Here is a 17,328-nt window from a genome sequence, read left to right on the forward strand (position 1 = left end):
TCCAATTCCCAGTGAAACCCACACACGTCTGTAAAAATATAAAAATGGTAGACTTGAGTTTGACAGATGCTCATCAGTGAGGGCTGGGAGATTTGACAATGCTTCTATTTAAGCCACTTCAAAAACACAGTCCTCTATCCTGGGGTTACAGAATTCTTGGGAAACAGATCCTATCCCTGGTTCCTCAGTAACCAATCCAAGTGTCTTAAAATTCTTATCTAGAAATTCTGTTGAAGGCCTAACCTTGCCTCTTTCAGAAAAAAATTAAAAACTCTTTCTGTTCTCTGAAGTAAATGAAGAATCCTCCATGGAATGTACACAAACACCACAAAGCATTCAATTTCCAGGCTTACGTGTCATAGGTGTAGAACGCTTGCTCAAACCGGTGGCAGGAGCGAGGGGTCACTTTGTACACACCTACAGACAGGAAATCAAAAGTAATTTTCAGAGAATGCATCTATTACACTGAGCAATTCCGACATCTGAAATCGAGTGGCAGCTCTTTGCATGTGAAAACTCAAACGTATCACAGATCTGCAATAATGGGATCAGAAATACTGGGCAGGCATCGTTTTCACTGCCTATGAAGGCTTCTTACCAATGACCCAATCCATGCAAAGGCCCAATCACAGGCACACGGTTTTCATTTTCCACGATGTAACAACTCACAGTAGTTAAATCTGCACAGACCAAGGGAACGGACCCATGCACCAGAAGGAACAGAAAGTACATTTCTATTGCAAATTGGACTGAGGATAATTTTCTACCTAAAAGATTCCATTAAGGATCCAAGAGATAACCACAGCCTCAATTTCTTCCTATAGCTATTCCTAAAAAAGGAGGTAGGAGTAAGGGAAGCCCCAGAAAAGTATGAGTCTATGTGGGAGGACATTCCGAGCGGGGTACATTTTATCACTTGCCAGAGGAACACAGTCAATTTCAGGAAGATACAAGGAATAACAACGTATTTCCCCCAAATCATTATTAACCAATATTTTGGCCACACTTCCTACAAAAACCTGAAATTAGCTAAAACCACCCTGCTGTTTTCATTGCACTCAACAAGCCCCAGAGTAGTTACCATTAAAAAAAAAAAAAAAAATCAGGTTTCTGTGTTCCTTTTGTTTGGTCTTTCATTGAACAAATATCAACAGAGCACCTCTATCCTGGCCAGGTATGGTGCTAGGTACGGGTACACAGTGGGATATGACAGAGCAGTGGTCCCTGTCTTCATGGAGTTTACCATCCACAGAGAGAGGAGGGCATTTGACAGTCACAAACATATCAATTGTGGCACATGCAAGAAGGAGGCAGGAGTGAGTGCTGACAGCAAGAGCATAGGAGGCAGGCCTAAGTGGTCCTGGAGGCCATCCTCCCCCAGGGAAGCAACTCTGAACTGATGGGTAAGAAGGCCCCAGACAAGACGGGCAGGAGGACACGTCCACAGAGAACAGGATCTGCCTCACAGGCTGGCCCACTGTTTCCTCGACAGGCATCCTTCCTGCCTTGAGAACAAACCCTGGTTATGTGGAGGGTGGCAACATGCTCAGCCTTGGGCAGCACATCCAACTGTCCCAGCCTCCCTTGCAGCTAGAAGTAACCATGTGATATGGTTCTGGCCAGTAATACAGACAAGTAGCTTACTGGAGGAGGGGGCACAAGGAAATCTTTGCCTGCCCCCTCCTTGATTTCCTCCTTTAAACATAAGCTTTCTAACCCTAGCTGTCGTGAAAATGAAAGGCAGAAAATACAAGGGAAAGGCCTAAAGAATCACAAAGACACCACAACTCTAACATCTACCAGCTGCTGAACCCATGCTGGCAGCTACACACTGCCACATTTCTTTATTGAGCCAAATAAACTACCACTTGCTGATGGCACTCCTGTATGAATTTTGTTACATGTAGCCAAAGGCAGCTGAACTGACACCCGGAAGGCCAGAGTGACTGGAGTAGAGAGAGTGGCAGACAGGGCTGGGTTACACAGGAGCTAAGGTCAGGTTAAGGACTTTGTATTTTATCTTGGGAACCAAAAGAAGGAGCCACTTAATTATTCATTAGGAAAACGCAAAACAAAACTGAGAGGTGACAGTGTGCTAGCACCCCTCACTCTCAGCGCCTCCTCAGCCTCAGCGTCCACTCTGGCGGCACTTAAGCAGCCCTTCAGCCAGCCACAGCACCGTGGGAGCCCCTCTCTGGGCTGGCTGAGGCAGAATCCGCCTTCCTCCACTTGCGGGGAGGTGTGGAGGGAGAGGTGCGGGTGGGAACTGGGGCTGCGCACCGCGCTCCCAGGCCAGTGTGAGTTCCGGCAGCCATGGGCACGAGCACTGGCTCTGCGGGCCCCGCACACGGAGCAGCCAGCCGGCGCCACAGGCCCAGGGCAGTGAGGGGCTTTCCGTAGCTGCTGGCCCGGGTGTGGCACTCAAATTCTTGCTGGGTTTAGCTGCCTCCCGGCGGGGCGGGGCAGGGCTCAAGACCTGCAGCCCGCCATGTCTGAGCTCCTACCCCTGGAGGGGGCTCCCGCGCGGCCTGAGCCTCCCCAAGGAGCGCCGCCCACTGCTCCGTGGCGCCTGATCCCATGGACAGCCCAAGGGCTGAGGAGTGCAAGTACGGCTGGGGACTGCCGGGCAGCTCCACCTGCAGCCCAGGTACAAGATCCACTGGGTGAAACTAGCTGGGCTCCTGAACGGGATGGGGACTTGGAGAACTTTTAGATCTAGTCGGAGGATTGTATGTGCACCAATCAGCACTCTGTATCTAGCTCAGGGTTTGTAAATGCACCAATCAGCACTCTGTGTCTAGCTCAGGGTTTGTGAATATACCAATTGGTACTCTGTATCTAGCTAACCTAGTGGAGACTTGGAGGACTAGCACTCTGACTCTGTGTCTAGCTCAAGGATTGGAAATACACCAATCAGCACTCTGTGTCTAGCTTAAGGTTTGTAAATACACAATGAGACACGACTTCACATTCTAGCTTAAGGTTTGTAAATACACAATGAGACATGACTTCACATCCACCAGGATGGCTATAACAAAATAGGTGAAGGAGGTGAAGAAACAGGAACCCTGATGCATTGCTGGTGTGAATATCAAATGACACAGCCTCTGTGGAAAACAATTTGACAGTTTCTTAAAAGATTAAACATAAATTTATCACACAATGCAGCAATTCCATTCCTAGGTATCGAAACAAGAAAAATGAAAACATATGGACACAAAGACTTGTACAAGAATGTCCATAACATTAGTCATAACAGCGCCAACCTGGAAACTACTCAAATATCCACCAACTGGTAAATGGATACACAAAATGTGATATAACCACACACCGGAATACTATGCAGCAATGTAACGGAACAAACTACTGATATGTGTGCTATGATACAGATAAACTTCAAAAACATGTTAAATAAAAGCAGCCAGACAAAATACCAGCATCGTATGATAAACGTCCAAAAAAAGCCAATCCATGGGGACAGAAAATAGATCAGTGGCTGGCCATGGCTGAAAAACAGGGATTAACTGTCAACAGGCACAGAGGATCTTACGCTGTGGGTGACGAACAGGTCTAAAACTGGATTCTGGCCATAGTTGTGCAACTTGGTAAATTTACTACAAATCATTTTATTGTACATCTTAAAAAGGTGAGTTTTATGATGTGCAAATTCTGTCTCCAAAAAAAGCTATTATAAAAGAGAGAGAGGGCTGGGTACAGTGGCTCACACCTGTAATCCCAGCACTTTGGGAGGCTGAGGTGGGTGGATCACTTATGTCAGGAGTTTGAGACCAGCCTGGACAAGTGGTGAAACCCATCTCTACTAAAAATACAAAAATTAGCTGGACGTGGTGGCGGGCACCTGTAATCCCAGCTACTCGAGAGGCTGAGGCAGGAGAATCGCTTGAACCCAGGAGGCAGAGGCTGCAGTGAGCCGAGATCGAGCCACTGCACTCCAGCCTGGGTGACAGAGCGAGACTCCATCTCAAAAAAAAAAGAAAAAGAAAAAAAAAAAAAGAACGAGAAAGAGACAGAAGCCACTGAAAGATTTTAAGCAAAGTGGGAAATGATGCAAATTTTAAAACAGCACTATAAAGAGAGGTCATTGGCCAATGGTATATGTTTGGAGGTGAAGGGCCCAGTGGTCTCTACCCAACTCAAACCCAAGAGAGACAGAAACACAAGCGCAGGTTGAACACACTGAAATTGAAAGCTTGATGCAAACAGAACCAAGATAGAAAAAACTGCCTTCGAAACCATCCTCTGGTGCCTTTCCATTTTTCTAATTCATGGCACATCCATCCTTCCAACCTTACCAGGCTTGGACAGGCAGAATCGGTTGACTCCTTTGGAGAGGTTATAAATCCCCACATTCTCACGTCCATTTCCATCCTGATAAAATTCCTAAGGGAGCAAAGCCAATACAATGACTTACTGGGAGAGATGGAGACACCAAGATGATTAATAATATTTCTCTTTCCAAACCAGTCATCTGTTTTGCCCATTAATCATCAGAGCAGTTGGGGGCCACAGGAAAATTAAAAACCTCCCAAAACTTCCAACGAAAGTGTGCTATTTTTCATTCAATCAACTAACATTTATTGAGCGCCTGCTATGTGACAGACACAAGGCTGGGCCTTGGGAGGCACGACCATGGCTCCTGCTCTCACGGGGCTTATGTTCTAATACAAGAAGACAAAATCAATGCGTCAACAAATAAATTAGTGATCTCAGCTGGTCAGTAAAGAAGCTGTGAAAATAAACAAGAAAGCAAGAAAAGAACAATCCCTGCCCAGGGGTCTTTAGCACGCTGGTCTCAGGGCACATCTCTCCTGAACACGGGCTACAGCCTGTATGAGAAGGAAAAACCAATGACACGTGTTTCTGGAGAAGACACAGCATTCCAGGCAGAGAGGAGAGTGTGTGCAAAGGCCCCGAGGAGGAAGTGAGCTTGGTGTGGGACTGGAGAGGACCACTGTGGCTGGGGCCTGGCGAGTGACGGGAGAGTGGGAGGAGATAAAGAAAAGGTTAAGGAAGTGTCAAAAAAAAAAAGAAAAAAAAAAAAGATCGCCGGGCACGGTGGCTCACGCCTGTAATCCCAGCACTTTGGGAGGCCGAGACGGGCGGATCACGAGGTCAGAAGATCAAGACCATCCTGGCTAACACAGTGAAACCCCGTCTCTACTAAAAAAAAAAAAAAAAATACAAAAATTAGCCGGGCGCGGTGGCGGTCACCTGTAGTCCCAGCTATATGGGAGGCTGAGGCAGGAGAATGGCTTGAACCTGGGAGGCGGAGCTTGCCAGCTTGCAGTGAGCTGCGAGCATTGTGCCACTGCCACTCCAGCCTTGCGCGACAGAGTGAGACTCCCGTCTCAAAAAAAAAAAAAAAAAAAAAAAAAAAAAAAAAAGAAAAAAAAAAGGTTCTTTATACAAGGGAGTTGGAGAATTCGACTCCACTGCCTGGAAGGGCAAATGTTTCTTCTAATATCTAATAAAACTTATTATGAACCGAATATTTATCTCCGTATACAAATCAGCCTGTCGAGTTTTGTAATTAAGCAGTTAGGGGAGGAAGCTGGCACATGAAACACCAGTTTCAATTCTTCTAGTTTCTCTACAGACAAACTAAGAGCTGACAATGACATCTGCCACTGCTCGACATCAAAACATTATAGAAAATTCATGACGGGATCAACATAGGTGCTCCTGAAGCCCATGTCACACTGCCTTTCAGGCCACAGAGACAACAGTCAACAAGATACTAAGATCCTGTTTACAGCTCCATCCTCTGTGCTGGAATAAATATACCAGAGAAGGTGAGGCACAGTGGCTCACACCTGTAATCCCAGCACTCTGGGAGGCCAAGGCGGGTGGATCCCCTAAGGTCAAGAGTTCAAGACCAGCCTGGCCAACATGGTGAAACTCTGTCTGTACTAAAAATAACAAAAAAAAAAAAAAATTAGCTGGGCATGGTGGCACACACCTGTAGTCCCAGCTATTCGGGAGGCTGAGGCAGGAGAATCGCTTGAACCCAGGAGGCAGAGGTTTCAGTGAGCCGAGATCATGCCACTGCACTCAGCCTGGGCAACAGAGCGAGACTCCATCTCAAAAAAAAACACAAATATATATATCAGAGAAACTCACTTGGCAGCATCTTAATAAACAAGAGCAGTGTACACCAAGGACACTTTGATACCTAAGAGGGTCACTTAAGCCCTGCCATAACCCTGAGAAGTAGGTATTAAGATCTCAATTTTCGGTGAAAACTGAGGCTGAGACGAAGTTAATGAATTTACCCAAACCTATTATTACTAATAATATAAAGCCAGCATGCTCTGTACTATACCAAAGGCCACCCCGAATCACCAGTCACATTTAATGTGTGGCCAGGACAAGGAAGTCTCCTAAATACAGGGGTCCTTCCACTGAGAGATTATAAATGCTTCCTGCTTATGCCTTGCATAAGAGGTGGGCGAGTGGAGAAGCAGAAAAGGAAATCTGACTTGACTACGTTTACAATATTCCTGGCATGTTAGGCTTTCTTGATATCCACAAGGCGAGCGTTTTTCCAAATAAGAGACTCCGTAAGTCGTACATACCAGAGTGATGGCGTGAGACAAGGAACATCTCAGCATGTAGCCCGTCTGCCTGAACTCAACTGCAGACACGTCATCCTCCAGCACTTCCACCTCCAGGCTCTTGTTCTTCCAGCACCAATCCTCATGCATGATGCTTACTGCAAAAGCAAACACCAAAAACAGACACATGGGCATCGAGCACACCACCTCCCTGCACACCACCAGAAACGATGATCATGAATTAACTAATTTTAAAAAGCGGTGTGTATGTAGACATAAAGATAGAAATATACACATATATATATATTTATAACAAGCAGTATTTGGAATAAATTACTGCTAAAGAAAACCCGGAACCGAGTGTGGTGGCTCACATCTATAATTCCAGTACTTTGGGAGGCCAAGGCAAGTGGATGGCTTGAGGCCAGGAGTTCAAGACCAGCCTGACCAACATAGCAAAACCCCATCTCTACTAAAAATACAAAAATTATCCAGGTATGGTGGTGCACACCTGTAATCCCAGCTACTCGGGAGGCTGAGGCAAGAGAATCTCCTGCACCCAGAAGGCGGAGAGGTTGCGGTAAGCCAAGGTCGCACCACTGCACTCCAGCCTGGGTGACAGAGCAAGGCTAAATTTCAAAAGAAAAGAAAACTGGAACCAATGTCCATTACATCAAGAAAGAAATCCAATGTGGCCTGTAAGATCAGGCTACAATAAGGTATTCAGGGATCCACAAACTGTTTCTGTAACTCTTTTCTGCTTTGCAGGCCACATGCTTTGTCGGTCTCAACCACGTGACTTGGCCGCTGTTACACAGGAGCAGCCATAGAGAATCCATAAACAAACGGGCAAGGCTGTGTTCTAAGGAAACTACGCTTATAAAATAGGCAGTTTTGGAGTCTGCCAAGCCCTGCCATAACAGAAAATATTAATATAATTTCAGAAAAAGCAGTCTGTTTTATAAGCTATCCACTGCCAGCAGCTCCAAGCTGATTTCTGAAAAAGCGGAAATACAGGCAAGAAGTGGTTGAGAAGGGCAAGGAAAAGGGAAGTAACATTTGTGGACACCAGCTACTTAGCCGGCTCTCTGCACAACGGGCTTTATAAACTTAACTTTAGTCTGTATTCTGCAGAAAGGTTCTATTATGTCTATTTTACAGATGGGAAAACTGAGTTTCGGGGAGGTCAAGTACTTTGCCATGGTCAGTACTCAGCACCAGTACTGGTGCTAAGTTAGTAGAACGCATCAGTGGAGCCATTTCACACTTCCTTTTTCTGGCCTTTAGAAATAAAATGCTGTACATCGAGCACCCTCCCTTAACAGAAGCAGCCAGTGGGCTGTGCAGACAAGGTGGCGGTCAGCTCAGGGCCTGGACTCCTCCATGCTTGTCCAATGCTAAATAATGCAGTCAAGGTCATGAGGCAGAGAAGACTTAAACAAGGAAAGGTACATGGTTGTGATACAATTTGAGACCTGGGTTTTAGAAAGTTTACAAAGACGAGAAGTGTGGGAGGGCCACAGGATGTTGCATTCCAATTCTTACTTTTGTATTTTCCAGGGAGCACGTTGTCAAAGGTGAAAGTCATGGAGTTGACCTTGCCGGAGAGCTGGAGGCTCCGCTTCTCACCCTGGCGGCTCAGGGACTGCAGAGTCACCAGCAGGTCACCACAGGTGTCTGCAGGAAAAAAAAGGGAGGGCCCCATGTGACCCCTCACAAGCTTCATCACAGGTTCGAATCCTAACCCTGTGTAATAGCTTCTTGCTACTGCTGAGCTCCTAAGAGGCAGTGGCGGGAGGGCTTCTTTCAAACTAACACACGTCCACTTGACCCCAAGAAGCCTCCCTCGCATGCAGGTGATCAGCAGCAAACAACAAAGGCAAAAGGAAAAGTTTCCCAAATCCCACCCCTACCTGCTGACTTCTTTGAAACTATGTGTTCTTACTTTCCAGTGATATCTTACCCAAACAAGAGACTTTCCCAGAAACTGATGCCAAGAACTGTACAAAGGCCACATCCATCACGGGCCTGTCGGTCACAGTAAGAGGAAACATCTGTGGTTTCAGTGTCAGCCCTGCTCTGGTCTCTGCCTCAGGAACCATCACCTGCAGAAACGTGGATGGAATGTTAGAGGCTGCATTCGGCGGAATCTTCCCCCTGACCTACAGGGCACTAGAACATTCATCTGGGTCCACAGCTAAAGAGATTTTGAAGGCCACAAGTTCATTTCCAGGCCGATTTTACAGTCACAACAAATCCAAGAATAACTCATGTGAAGGAAACACAGTTCTACCCAGATGAGAAATTAGCCTCAACAGACCCACGTGTATGAACAAAAGTCTATCTGGCCTAATTCTCCACAGGCACACAAAGCTGACCTGCCTCACTTATATACCAGAAACCAAACTACATCCCAGTCCCTTTTCCCGGCTTCAGATCACTTGTAACGTAAGCTCTGAACCTGTCAACACTATGTGGATGACACTTTGGTAGAATTAAGTCATTTTCTTCTTCCTATTGTTCTGTGTGCCTTTCATGGGCTAAGAAGAGGAACAGATGAAGGGAGCAGCGGCCAACTCTTTCATCCCTAGTAAAGATGACACGGCCCTTTCTTGGAAAAGTCCATCACGCTTCCGAAAGGGCTTCCAAAGGCTTGTCAATGTGGACATCTTCACAAGAAGCCAGCTACCATCTAATAAAGGCAGCTGTCAACCCACACACCATGCTGTTCTGTGGAAGCAGGGAGAATGCAATCTCCTACCCTGTTTCCCACAGAGGGAGGGTCCCCACTCTGCCCTAGAGGAGAGCAGAGTCTAACAGGGAACCTTCCTGGCCCTCTCCCTTTGTGCTACTTTCTCTTCCACAGGGAGGAGGGGCAGCTGCTGATTTGATGGGTAAGAGCCCAGAGAAACAGTCTCTCCCCAAGGGCAGGGCCACTGCACTGAAAGGCATGGTGGGCTGACCTCTGCTCTGTTCTGTCTCTTGCTTGCTTGGGCCAGCTGTGGCTTGGGCCTTTACCATGGTGATGAGACCATAGGCCAGAGCGTCTCTCCCTTCTCGGCCTGCTTGAATGGGTAAGTCGCATGGTCCCTGCCCAGCCATCTTGAAGTCAGGGCAAAGCAGGAAATGGGAAGCTCCATTTTGGCCTGGGGTCCCAGAAGCCACACACTATGGCCATTTTTGAGCTGCCATTAGTGGAGTTCATTTTTGGTCTTCTCTTGGACTCACTGATATTCTACAGCAGCCAGAAGCCTGAAGATAGAGGAGTGACTGGCAGCCTGATACTAATAAACACCAAGACTAGGAAAAAGAGAGACAGATGGCATTATTTTGTAGCTGGATGCCTATCTGGCTCTACTCTACTGGTGCAGGATTGTAAAGACTTAGACACAAGAAGTTGGAAACTGGAATGTTCCTTCTCTAACCCCATTCTAGCTAATAACCCTTTAAAAATCACTGCTTTTTCTCAAAACATTTTAAATTTAAAACAATGCATCGCACCTGAACTTTGTAAGTCCCTGGTTTTGCTTTAAAACAAAATGATCCATGAGCATCCGTCTCCACGGTGACCAAAGACTTGTCCTTGTCTTGAGATGACAGGACAACTTTGTATTTACTCATCTGCTTGACGGTGTCAGGGAAGCGAATGATTGATATCTGACCACAGACACTAAACCTGCAAAGAGAAGACCATTTATTCCAGCATGAGGACTCAATTATAACAGGAAAGGCTCTTATCAACCAAAAAAGATGCAGCCCTCTCCCAGCCCTTGTTCCTGAGAATAGTTTAATCTTCATGAAGATACAGAATGTACTCCAGATGATTCTGGTTTTAAAAAGCAACCTTCATTCTGGTTTTAAAAAGCAACCTTCAGAAAGAAGACTGGACCTTTTTCTACAGAACAAGGGCCCGTAGTGGGGCTGTTTGTGCGTTCTGGGTGACATCTGGCAATCCTCCACTGCAGAGGCAATTTTAAGAAAATCTGTAGATAATAAAAACATTTCAGGTAATTGGATCATTGACAGTGGTGCGGCCTTGGACTGAGAATGTGGGCTAGCCCTTAAAAGCAAGAGCTCTAAGCTGCCTAAGAAACTGTGGCATTAACCAGAGGCCATCAAATAAGGCAGGATTATCAAAGACGTCTTCCTTGCTTATGATTATATATAATACATGGATGAAAGCAAACTGGGCTATTGGAACAGAAAAGGTAATTAAATTAAAAAATACAGAGCTAAAATTGAACTCCTTGGGAGGTAGGAGCCACAAACGTAACTCATAACGGAAAATCCCTATTAAGGTAATGACTCAGATTTGAGATTCTAAATAAGGAGTAAGGTGTTGCAAGGCATCCCTCAAAAAACACATGAAAGGTCCCTCTGCGAAGACCACCGTCCTTAGAGTGCTGGTGTTCATTTCTGAAGCAGACGGCGCGTTAAAGTGTAATGGTACATCCTAGCTGGGGGTCACAGTTGTCTTTTCAACTGTTCATTTTGAAGGCTCTTCAAGAATCATTTTAGATAAAAGTTAGTTACTTTTGACATAAAGATAATCAAGAATGTTGGATTCTGACAATTGGGATACATTGAATGTTGGAACCACCACTCTGCCTCAAATAAAAAACAGTGGAAAACACAATGGAATGGTGGAAGACTGTGTATGTGAAATCCAGGAATCATGAAAAATAGTCATTCCTTCAGAGTGAAGGGACTGCCCAGCTCTATGAGTTCACTATCTCCAGCATGGGTCAACAAACGACGACCCAAGGACCAAGTCAGGGCCCCCTCCTGTTTGTGTATAAATTGCAAGCCAAGAAAAAGTTTTTTACACTCTTAAGTGGTTAAAATTTAAAAAAAAAAATCAAAAGGAAGATAATATTTCATGACATGTAAAAATTATATGAAATGCAAATTGTGGGGTCAAAAAATGTAGTTTTGTTGCACTCTACCCATTCATTTACAAATTGTCTGTCTCAGCTGTTGTCCTAGAGACCGTACGGCTCATGAAGCCTGAAATATTTATTCTCTGGCTCTCCACAGAGAAAGTGTCCCAATCCCAGACCTAGCATATGCGTTTTGGTTCTCACATTCCCCTGCTGTGAACTTTCAGAATAAAAGGATGGGAAGCAAACACTGACACAATCATTCCCAAGGACCTTTCCTATTCTCTTGATTTGTGTACCTGTTAGGGGCCCATTGCCTTGTCTATTTCCTATCAAATCTCTTTGCCTCCGTAAGTTGTAAATATTTGAATCATAAGCTCTGTTTTAGCTCATATTCTTATTAAAAAGAAGTGCCTGTTTCCCCTAAGCCTCAAATCCATACCGGTTTAGTTTGGAAAAATAAACCAAAAGGGTGGTAGAAAAGGTTCCGTTATACTGAAGCCCTTAAAATTGATTTGCATCAATAAATTCTTTCAACAGCGTTTAATATCTATATGGACAAAAACAGGTAATATTGGTGGATATTGAGGTAACTCTATTTTCACAGTCATTTGGACAGAAGCCAAAGAGTTCATTTTAAAATAAATTGAGTTTTTTTGTTTTTTTTTTTTTAAAGGAAGATTAGGCACCATGGTTCAGCCTATAATTCCAGCACTTTGAGAAGTCAAGGAGGGTAGGTCACTCGAGGTCAGGAGTTCGAGACCAGCCTAGCCAACGTGGCAAAACCCCATCTCTACTAAAAAATGTAAAAATTAGCCAGGTGTGGTGGAACGTGCTTGTAATCCCAGCTACTCAGGAGGCTGGGGCAGGAGAATCGCTTGAACCCGAGAGGCGGAGGCTGCAGTGAGCTGAGATGGCACCACTTTGTACTCCAGCCCGGGCAATGGAGACTCTGTCTCAAAAAAAATAAAAAGGAAAAGAAATAGTAAGAAGTATCAGTGTGCTAAAAAGGCAAATGTACTATGTTGGCCAAAAAAAAAAGAGATTTTCCAAAAATGTTCAACAAATGCTATCTTTCTTTCTTTGACCCAAATACTCTGCTTTAAAGGAGAAAATAAATATATTTCTTCCATCTCCGTGAACAGTGCCTCCTCCATCTACCCAGTGACTCAAATAAGAAACCTGAAACCTCAACAGCACAGGCCTGTGGGTGTGTTCTCCACGTGACCTACCACATCCATCTACTCCTTGCTCCCTCGCCTGCCAGTAGCCTGGGCCCAGCCACCACCATATCTCCTCCAGACAACCACCACCGCCTCATATCTGTCCCCTCCATTCACACCATGGCTTTCCTCCAATCCATTCTCCACACAGCAGCCAGGAAGAAAAACAAACTTTTTAAAGTACCATGATCCCTATCACTCCCTTGCCAACTGACAACTATTTTTTTTCTTGAGACGGAGTCTCACTGTGTTGCTCAAGCTGGAATGCAATGGCACAATCTCAGCTCACTGCAACCTCTGCCTCCCAGGTTCAAGCAATTCTCCTGCCTCAGCCTCCCGAGTTGCTGGGATTATAGGTGCACACCACCATGCCCCGCCAACCTTTTGTCTGTTTAGTGGAGACCGGGTTTCACCATGCTGGCCAGGCTGGTCTCGAACTCCAGACCTTGTGATCCGCCTGCCTCAGCCTCCCAAAGTGCTGGGATCACAGGCGTGAGCCACCGCGCCTGGCCAACCGACAACTCTTAACGGGTTTCCACTGCATTAGGGAGCAAAGCCCAACGCCAAAGCAGGGCTACAAGGCCCCAGAGCTCTCTGACCTCACCCACCTCCTCCAGCTGCACAGACTGCCTTTCAGGTCCTTCCTATCCTGTGCAGGCCTCTGAGCATGCTGCTCCTCTGCTAGGTAAGGTCCTTCTTTATCTACCTTTCAGTCTTTACTAAGGTCTCTGCAACCCAGAGAGCCTTGCAGAGCTCCCAGTCTAAATGAGCTCTTCTTGTATCACCCTGGTCTCTTCCCTGCACAACACCTGCCATAATTTAGCATCACAAATGTATTGTCTTTTTTTAAATCTTGTTATTTTATTTGTTAATTTTTATCTCTTTATTTATTTATTGTTAGACCAGGTTATGAGACTAGCTAGTTTTTGTATTTTTGGTAGAGATGGTGTTTTGCCAAGTTGCCCAGGCTGGTCTCAAACTCTTGGGCTCAAGCAATCCACCCACCTCTGCCTCCCAAAGTGCTGGGATGGATTACAGGTGTGAGGCACCAAGCCTGGCCACAGATGTATTTGTCTTCAGTCTGTCTCCCTGGTAGGGTGAAAGCCCCATCTCTGGAACACTAGTTTGATTAATTATTAGGTACGAAGCATTTCTCAGTGCCTCATCTAGAGTAATTGCGTAAAGTGTTTATGGAAGGTGGGAAGGACTTAAATCCAAGAACTACTTTCTGAGGGTGAGTTGCTTCCTCGTCCCCCATTCACCACTGGACTCCTTGACCTCCACCTTCATCTGTCTACAGAAAAGAGTCACCGTGGCCTCCTCAGTGATCGAGCCAGCAAACTGTTCACCAGGGCTCCGCTCCCTGGACCTCCCTGTTGGACACTAGCTCCTACCCCAAACTTAGCTTTCTTAGCTCCTATGACCTCACGCTCCCTAGGTCCCCCTTGGGTCACTTGGCACTCTGCTTTTGACCTACTGTTCTTCTAATTCTACCTGTACATATTTGTGGTCCTGGCTGCCACCTGCAGCCGAATCTTCAGGATTTACCATCCATCCAAGCACCTATTGAAGAGCTCCACCTACTGGTCCTAGACCAACGTGGCCAAAACGGAACCTCATCACCTAACTGGCTCCTCTTTCTGTCCCCAGCCATCGCAGCTCTCAAGCTGGGCATCCTAAAGTATCTCACCAATCTGTCCTTGAGTTCCCTACAAGGCAAGCCGTTGTCGCCTCTGCTTACAGACCTCCTGTGCCCAAGTCCTGTCCGCTTCAAAGCCACTCTCCCCCATGCCATTGTTTTCAGAATGCCCTATTGAAAACAATGATCAAAGCTTGTTATCTTGATGCTCAAAACTGCTCATGGCCCCTTGGCCCCAGTGGGAGAAAGCCCCTATGCCCTGGTGGGGTGTGAGGAGGTGCTAGGGGGTTGGCCTCATCACCTCCTTCACTTGCCAGTACATTCTGCTCCGGCAGCACGCAGCTTTACATCCGTAGCCACCTCGTGCTGCTTTGAGACTGCCTGATTTTGCTCATGCCGCGCTTCTCCCAAGTAGACCTGCATTCTCCTTCTAAGCTACTGTTTTGGGAGCACCTGTTGTGTCTAAAGCTGTTCTGCAGGTGACATGCAGGTGGATCTGGGATCTGACCCCAAAGCCCGAGTTCTTGGCACCACACAATCTTGCTTCAGATGATGGTAAAACCACGAATTCAACCACAAGATGTCCCTGCCTGTACTTCTAGTATAATGAGTGACTACAAGCAGGAAGAACTACACCAATGACCTGAAGCATCTTCCAATAAGCTTTCTCAACCAACAATATCATCTTCTAAAATTTTCAAAGATTAAGCAAAAAGGGATCCTGTGAAAGATCATGAGAGTCAGACATGAAAGATTTTTTAATTTCACGAGCTCATTTTAACTTGAAGCAAGGGACTTTTCATTAAGCATCCAACATGTCAGTACCTTCAGTTTGTAAGATTTAGAACTAATCTTTCTTGGCCGGGTGTGGTGGCTCACACCTGTAATCCCAGCACTTTGGGAGGCTGAAGCAGGTGGATAGCCTGAGGTTAGGAGTTTGAGACTAGCCTGGCCAACATATAGTGAAACCCCGTCTCTACTAAAAAATACAAAAATTAGCTGGACGTGGTGGGGCACGCCTGCAGTCAAAGCTACTTGGGAAGCTGAGGCAGGAGAATTGCTTGAACCTAGGAGGCAGAGGTTGCAGTGAGTCAAGATGGCACCACCGCACTACAGCCTGGGCAACAGGGCAAGACTCTGTCTCTCAAAAAAAAAAAAAAAGTACTAATCTTTCTTAAGTTCTTAAGCTCAGCAAAGACACACAGATCACAGGTCATTTTGTTTTACATTGGCTGCCAGCATAAACACTGGCGCTTCCAAATCCACACAATAAGCTTACCCTGTTGCAATAATGTCAGCCAGCTGAGGTGTGTTCGGTGCAATTTTGATGGTGACCGTTTCAAAGTAGAGGTGCTCTTTCTGAGCGTGGATGGTGTATGTCCCTGTGGTTATGTTCTCAAGGCGGAATGAGCCATCAGCTTTTGTTTTAACTGTAAAACAAAAACACACAAACAGAAGATAAGCCAAAAACAACTGTGTATCCTTACATGTACACCAGAATACTTGAGACCAAAAGCTGCCATGTTTTCATATAGTCATCGGTTCCTTTCCATTTCTCTCTGTGGTCCAGAAAGAGCGCTGGCCAGCAGCCCAGGGCTGCTGTGTCAGCCCACCTTTGATTTGGTTATTCAGGGTGACAACTGCTTCTGGAACACCATCTCCTTCGGGTCCGTTCAAGACCCTCCCAGTGACGGAGAATCCCATGACGTGGAACACGGGCTAGAAAACAAAGAACAGGAAGAAGGTGCTCAAAGGTGCTCCTGTGCCAGAGCCACGAAGCCTCCTTCTGCTGCGCCGGCCATCGCCCACCATGTCTGCTCCTGCCGCCCACCTCCCAACCCTCAGTCCCCCAGTCCTGTGTGCCAGCCGGGCTCCCTCTCACTTTACCCACATCTGTCTTCTCTGTTCTGTTCCCAACACACTGCTGAGTGTCAAACAACAGAACAGAAAAGGTCTAGAGACTTACTTTCCTAGTTAAAAGGTCACTGACTCAGGCTTCTAAAACCCCTCCACCCTTAACCCTGTGCCCTCTCCTACCCTCCAGATGCCCCCATTTTGGTGAACCACGTCTTCCTCCAGTCTCCCAGGCACACCCCAGCATCACTTTGGATGCCCCCTCCCTGCTCCTCCAGCATCCATTACTCCTGCGGATTCCACCTCTGCAAGGTCTGACATGCCCCCTCCTCTCTTTCCACCACGCCCTGAACACAGGTCCTTATGAAATCCACCTAGGCCGGGCGCAGTGGTTCACGCCTGTAATCCCAGCATTTTGGGAGGCCAAGGCAGGCGGATCACTTGAGGTCAAGAGTTCAAGACCAGCCTGGCCAACATGGTGAAGCACTGTCTCCACTAAAAATAACAAAAATTAGCCAGGTGTGGTGGCAGGAGCCTGTAAGCCCAGCTCCTTGGGAGGCTGAGGCAGGAGAATCACTTGAACTCGGGAGGCGGAGGTTGCAGCGAGCTGAGATCGCTCCAGCCTGTGTGACACAGCAAGACTCTGTCTCAAAAAAAAAAAAAAAGAAAAAAAGAAAAAAAAGAAATCCACCTAGACCACCCTCCTCCACTCCCATCACTGACTCACACGTGGTCCCATGCTCCGTGTCTGTGTCTGTGCCCCACTTGCCTGTGAGCAGCACACCTGTGCTTTCTCTGCAGTTACTGAGTTCCAGCCCTGATCTGTGTATCCTCAAGGTCACCACTGCCAACCTAGTTTAATATCTTCATCAAATTTACTAGTATCTGAAATGTCCTTGTTCGATTTCTTAATTGTCTCCCTCCCACTAGCATGTTACCTCATGAAGACAGGGACCTTTTCTGTCTTAGTCACCTGGTACACAGCAGGCACTCAATAACTGACTCATGAATGAGTGAATGTGTGCATGCATGTGTGCAACAGCATCTGAGATGAAGCTTTAAATAACGAAATGACTTCCTTTTTATGCCAGTAGCCCTTCTTTTTTATTTTTATTTTTAATTTATTGTTTCAGCCAATGGTTTCTTAGTGATGGTCT

The 17,328-nt window shown here is 46.3% G+C and overlaps 1 protein-coding gene across 2 annotated transcripts in view; it reads right to left on the bottom strand.

Annotated features, from left to right (window-relative positions):
* LOC108529410 (nodal modulator 1) overlaps positions 1-17,328 on the bottom strand; it is a 63,961-nt gene that overhangs the window by 24,297 nt on the left and 22,336 nt on the right. For both annotated transcript variants that reach the window (XM_017871710.1, XM_017871709.1), the window contains exons 10-17: positions 15,931-16,036; positions 15,597-15,747; positions 10,077-10,251; positions 8,539-8,680; positions 8,121-8,252; positions 6,597-6,733; positions 4,314-4,401; positions 354-417 (exon numbers count right to left, since the gene is read on the bottom strand). In XM_017871710.1, coding sequence (XP_017727199.1) covers positions 354-417; positions 4,314-4,401; positions 6,597-6,733; positions 8,121-8,252; positions 8,539-8,680; positions 10,077-10,251; positions 15,597-15,747; positions 15,931-16,036 — 995 coding nt within the window. The remainder of the gene's footprint in view (positions 1-353; positions 418-4,313; positions 4,402-6,596; positions 6,734-8,120; positions 8,253-8,538; positions 8,681-10,076; positions 10,252-15,596; positions 15,748-15,930; positions 16,037-17,328) is intronic.

The sequence above is a fragment of the Rhinopithecus bieti genome, unplaced genomic scaffold (assembly GCF_001698545.2).
Source record: "Rhinopithecus bieti isolate Rb0 unplaced genomic scaffold, ASM169854v2 scaffold_6876, whole genome shotgun sequence".
Classification (NCBI taxonomy): Eukaryota; Metazoa; Chordata; class Mammalia; order Primates; family Cercopithecidae; genus Rhinopithecus; species Rhinopithecus bieti.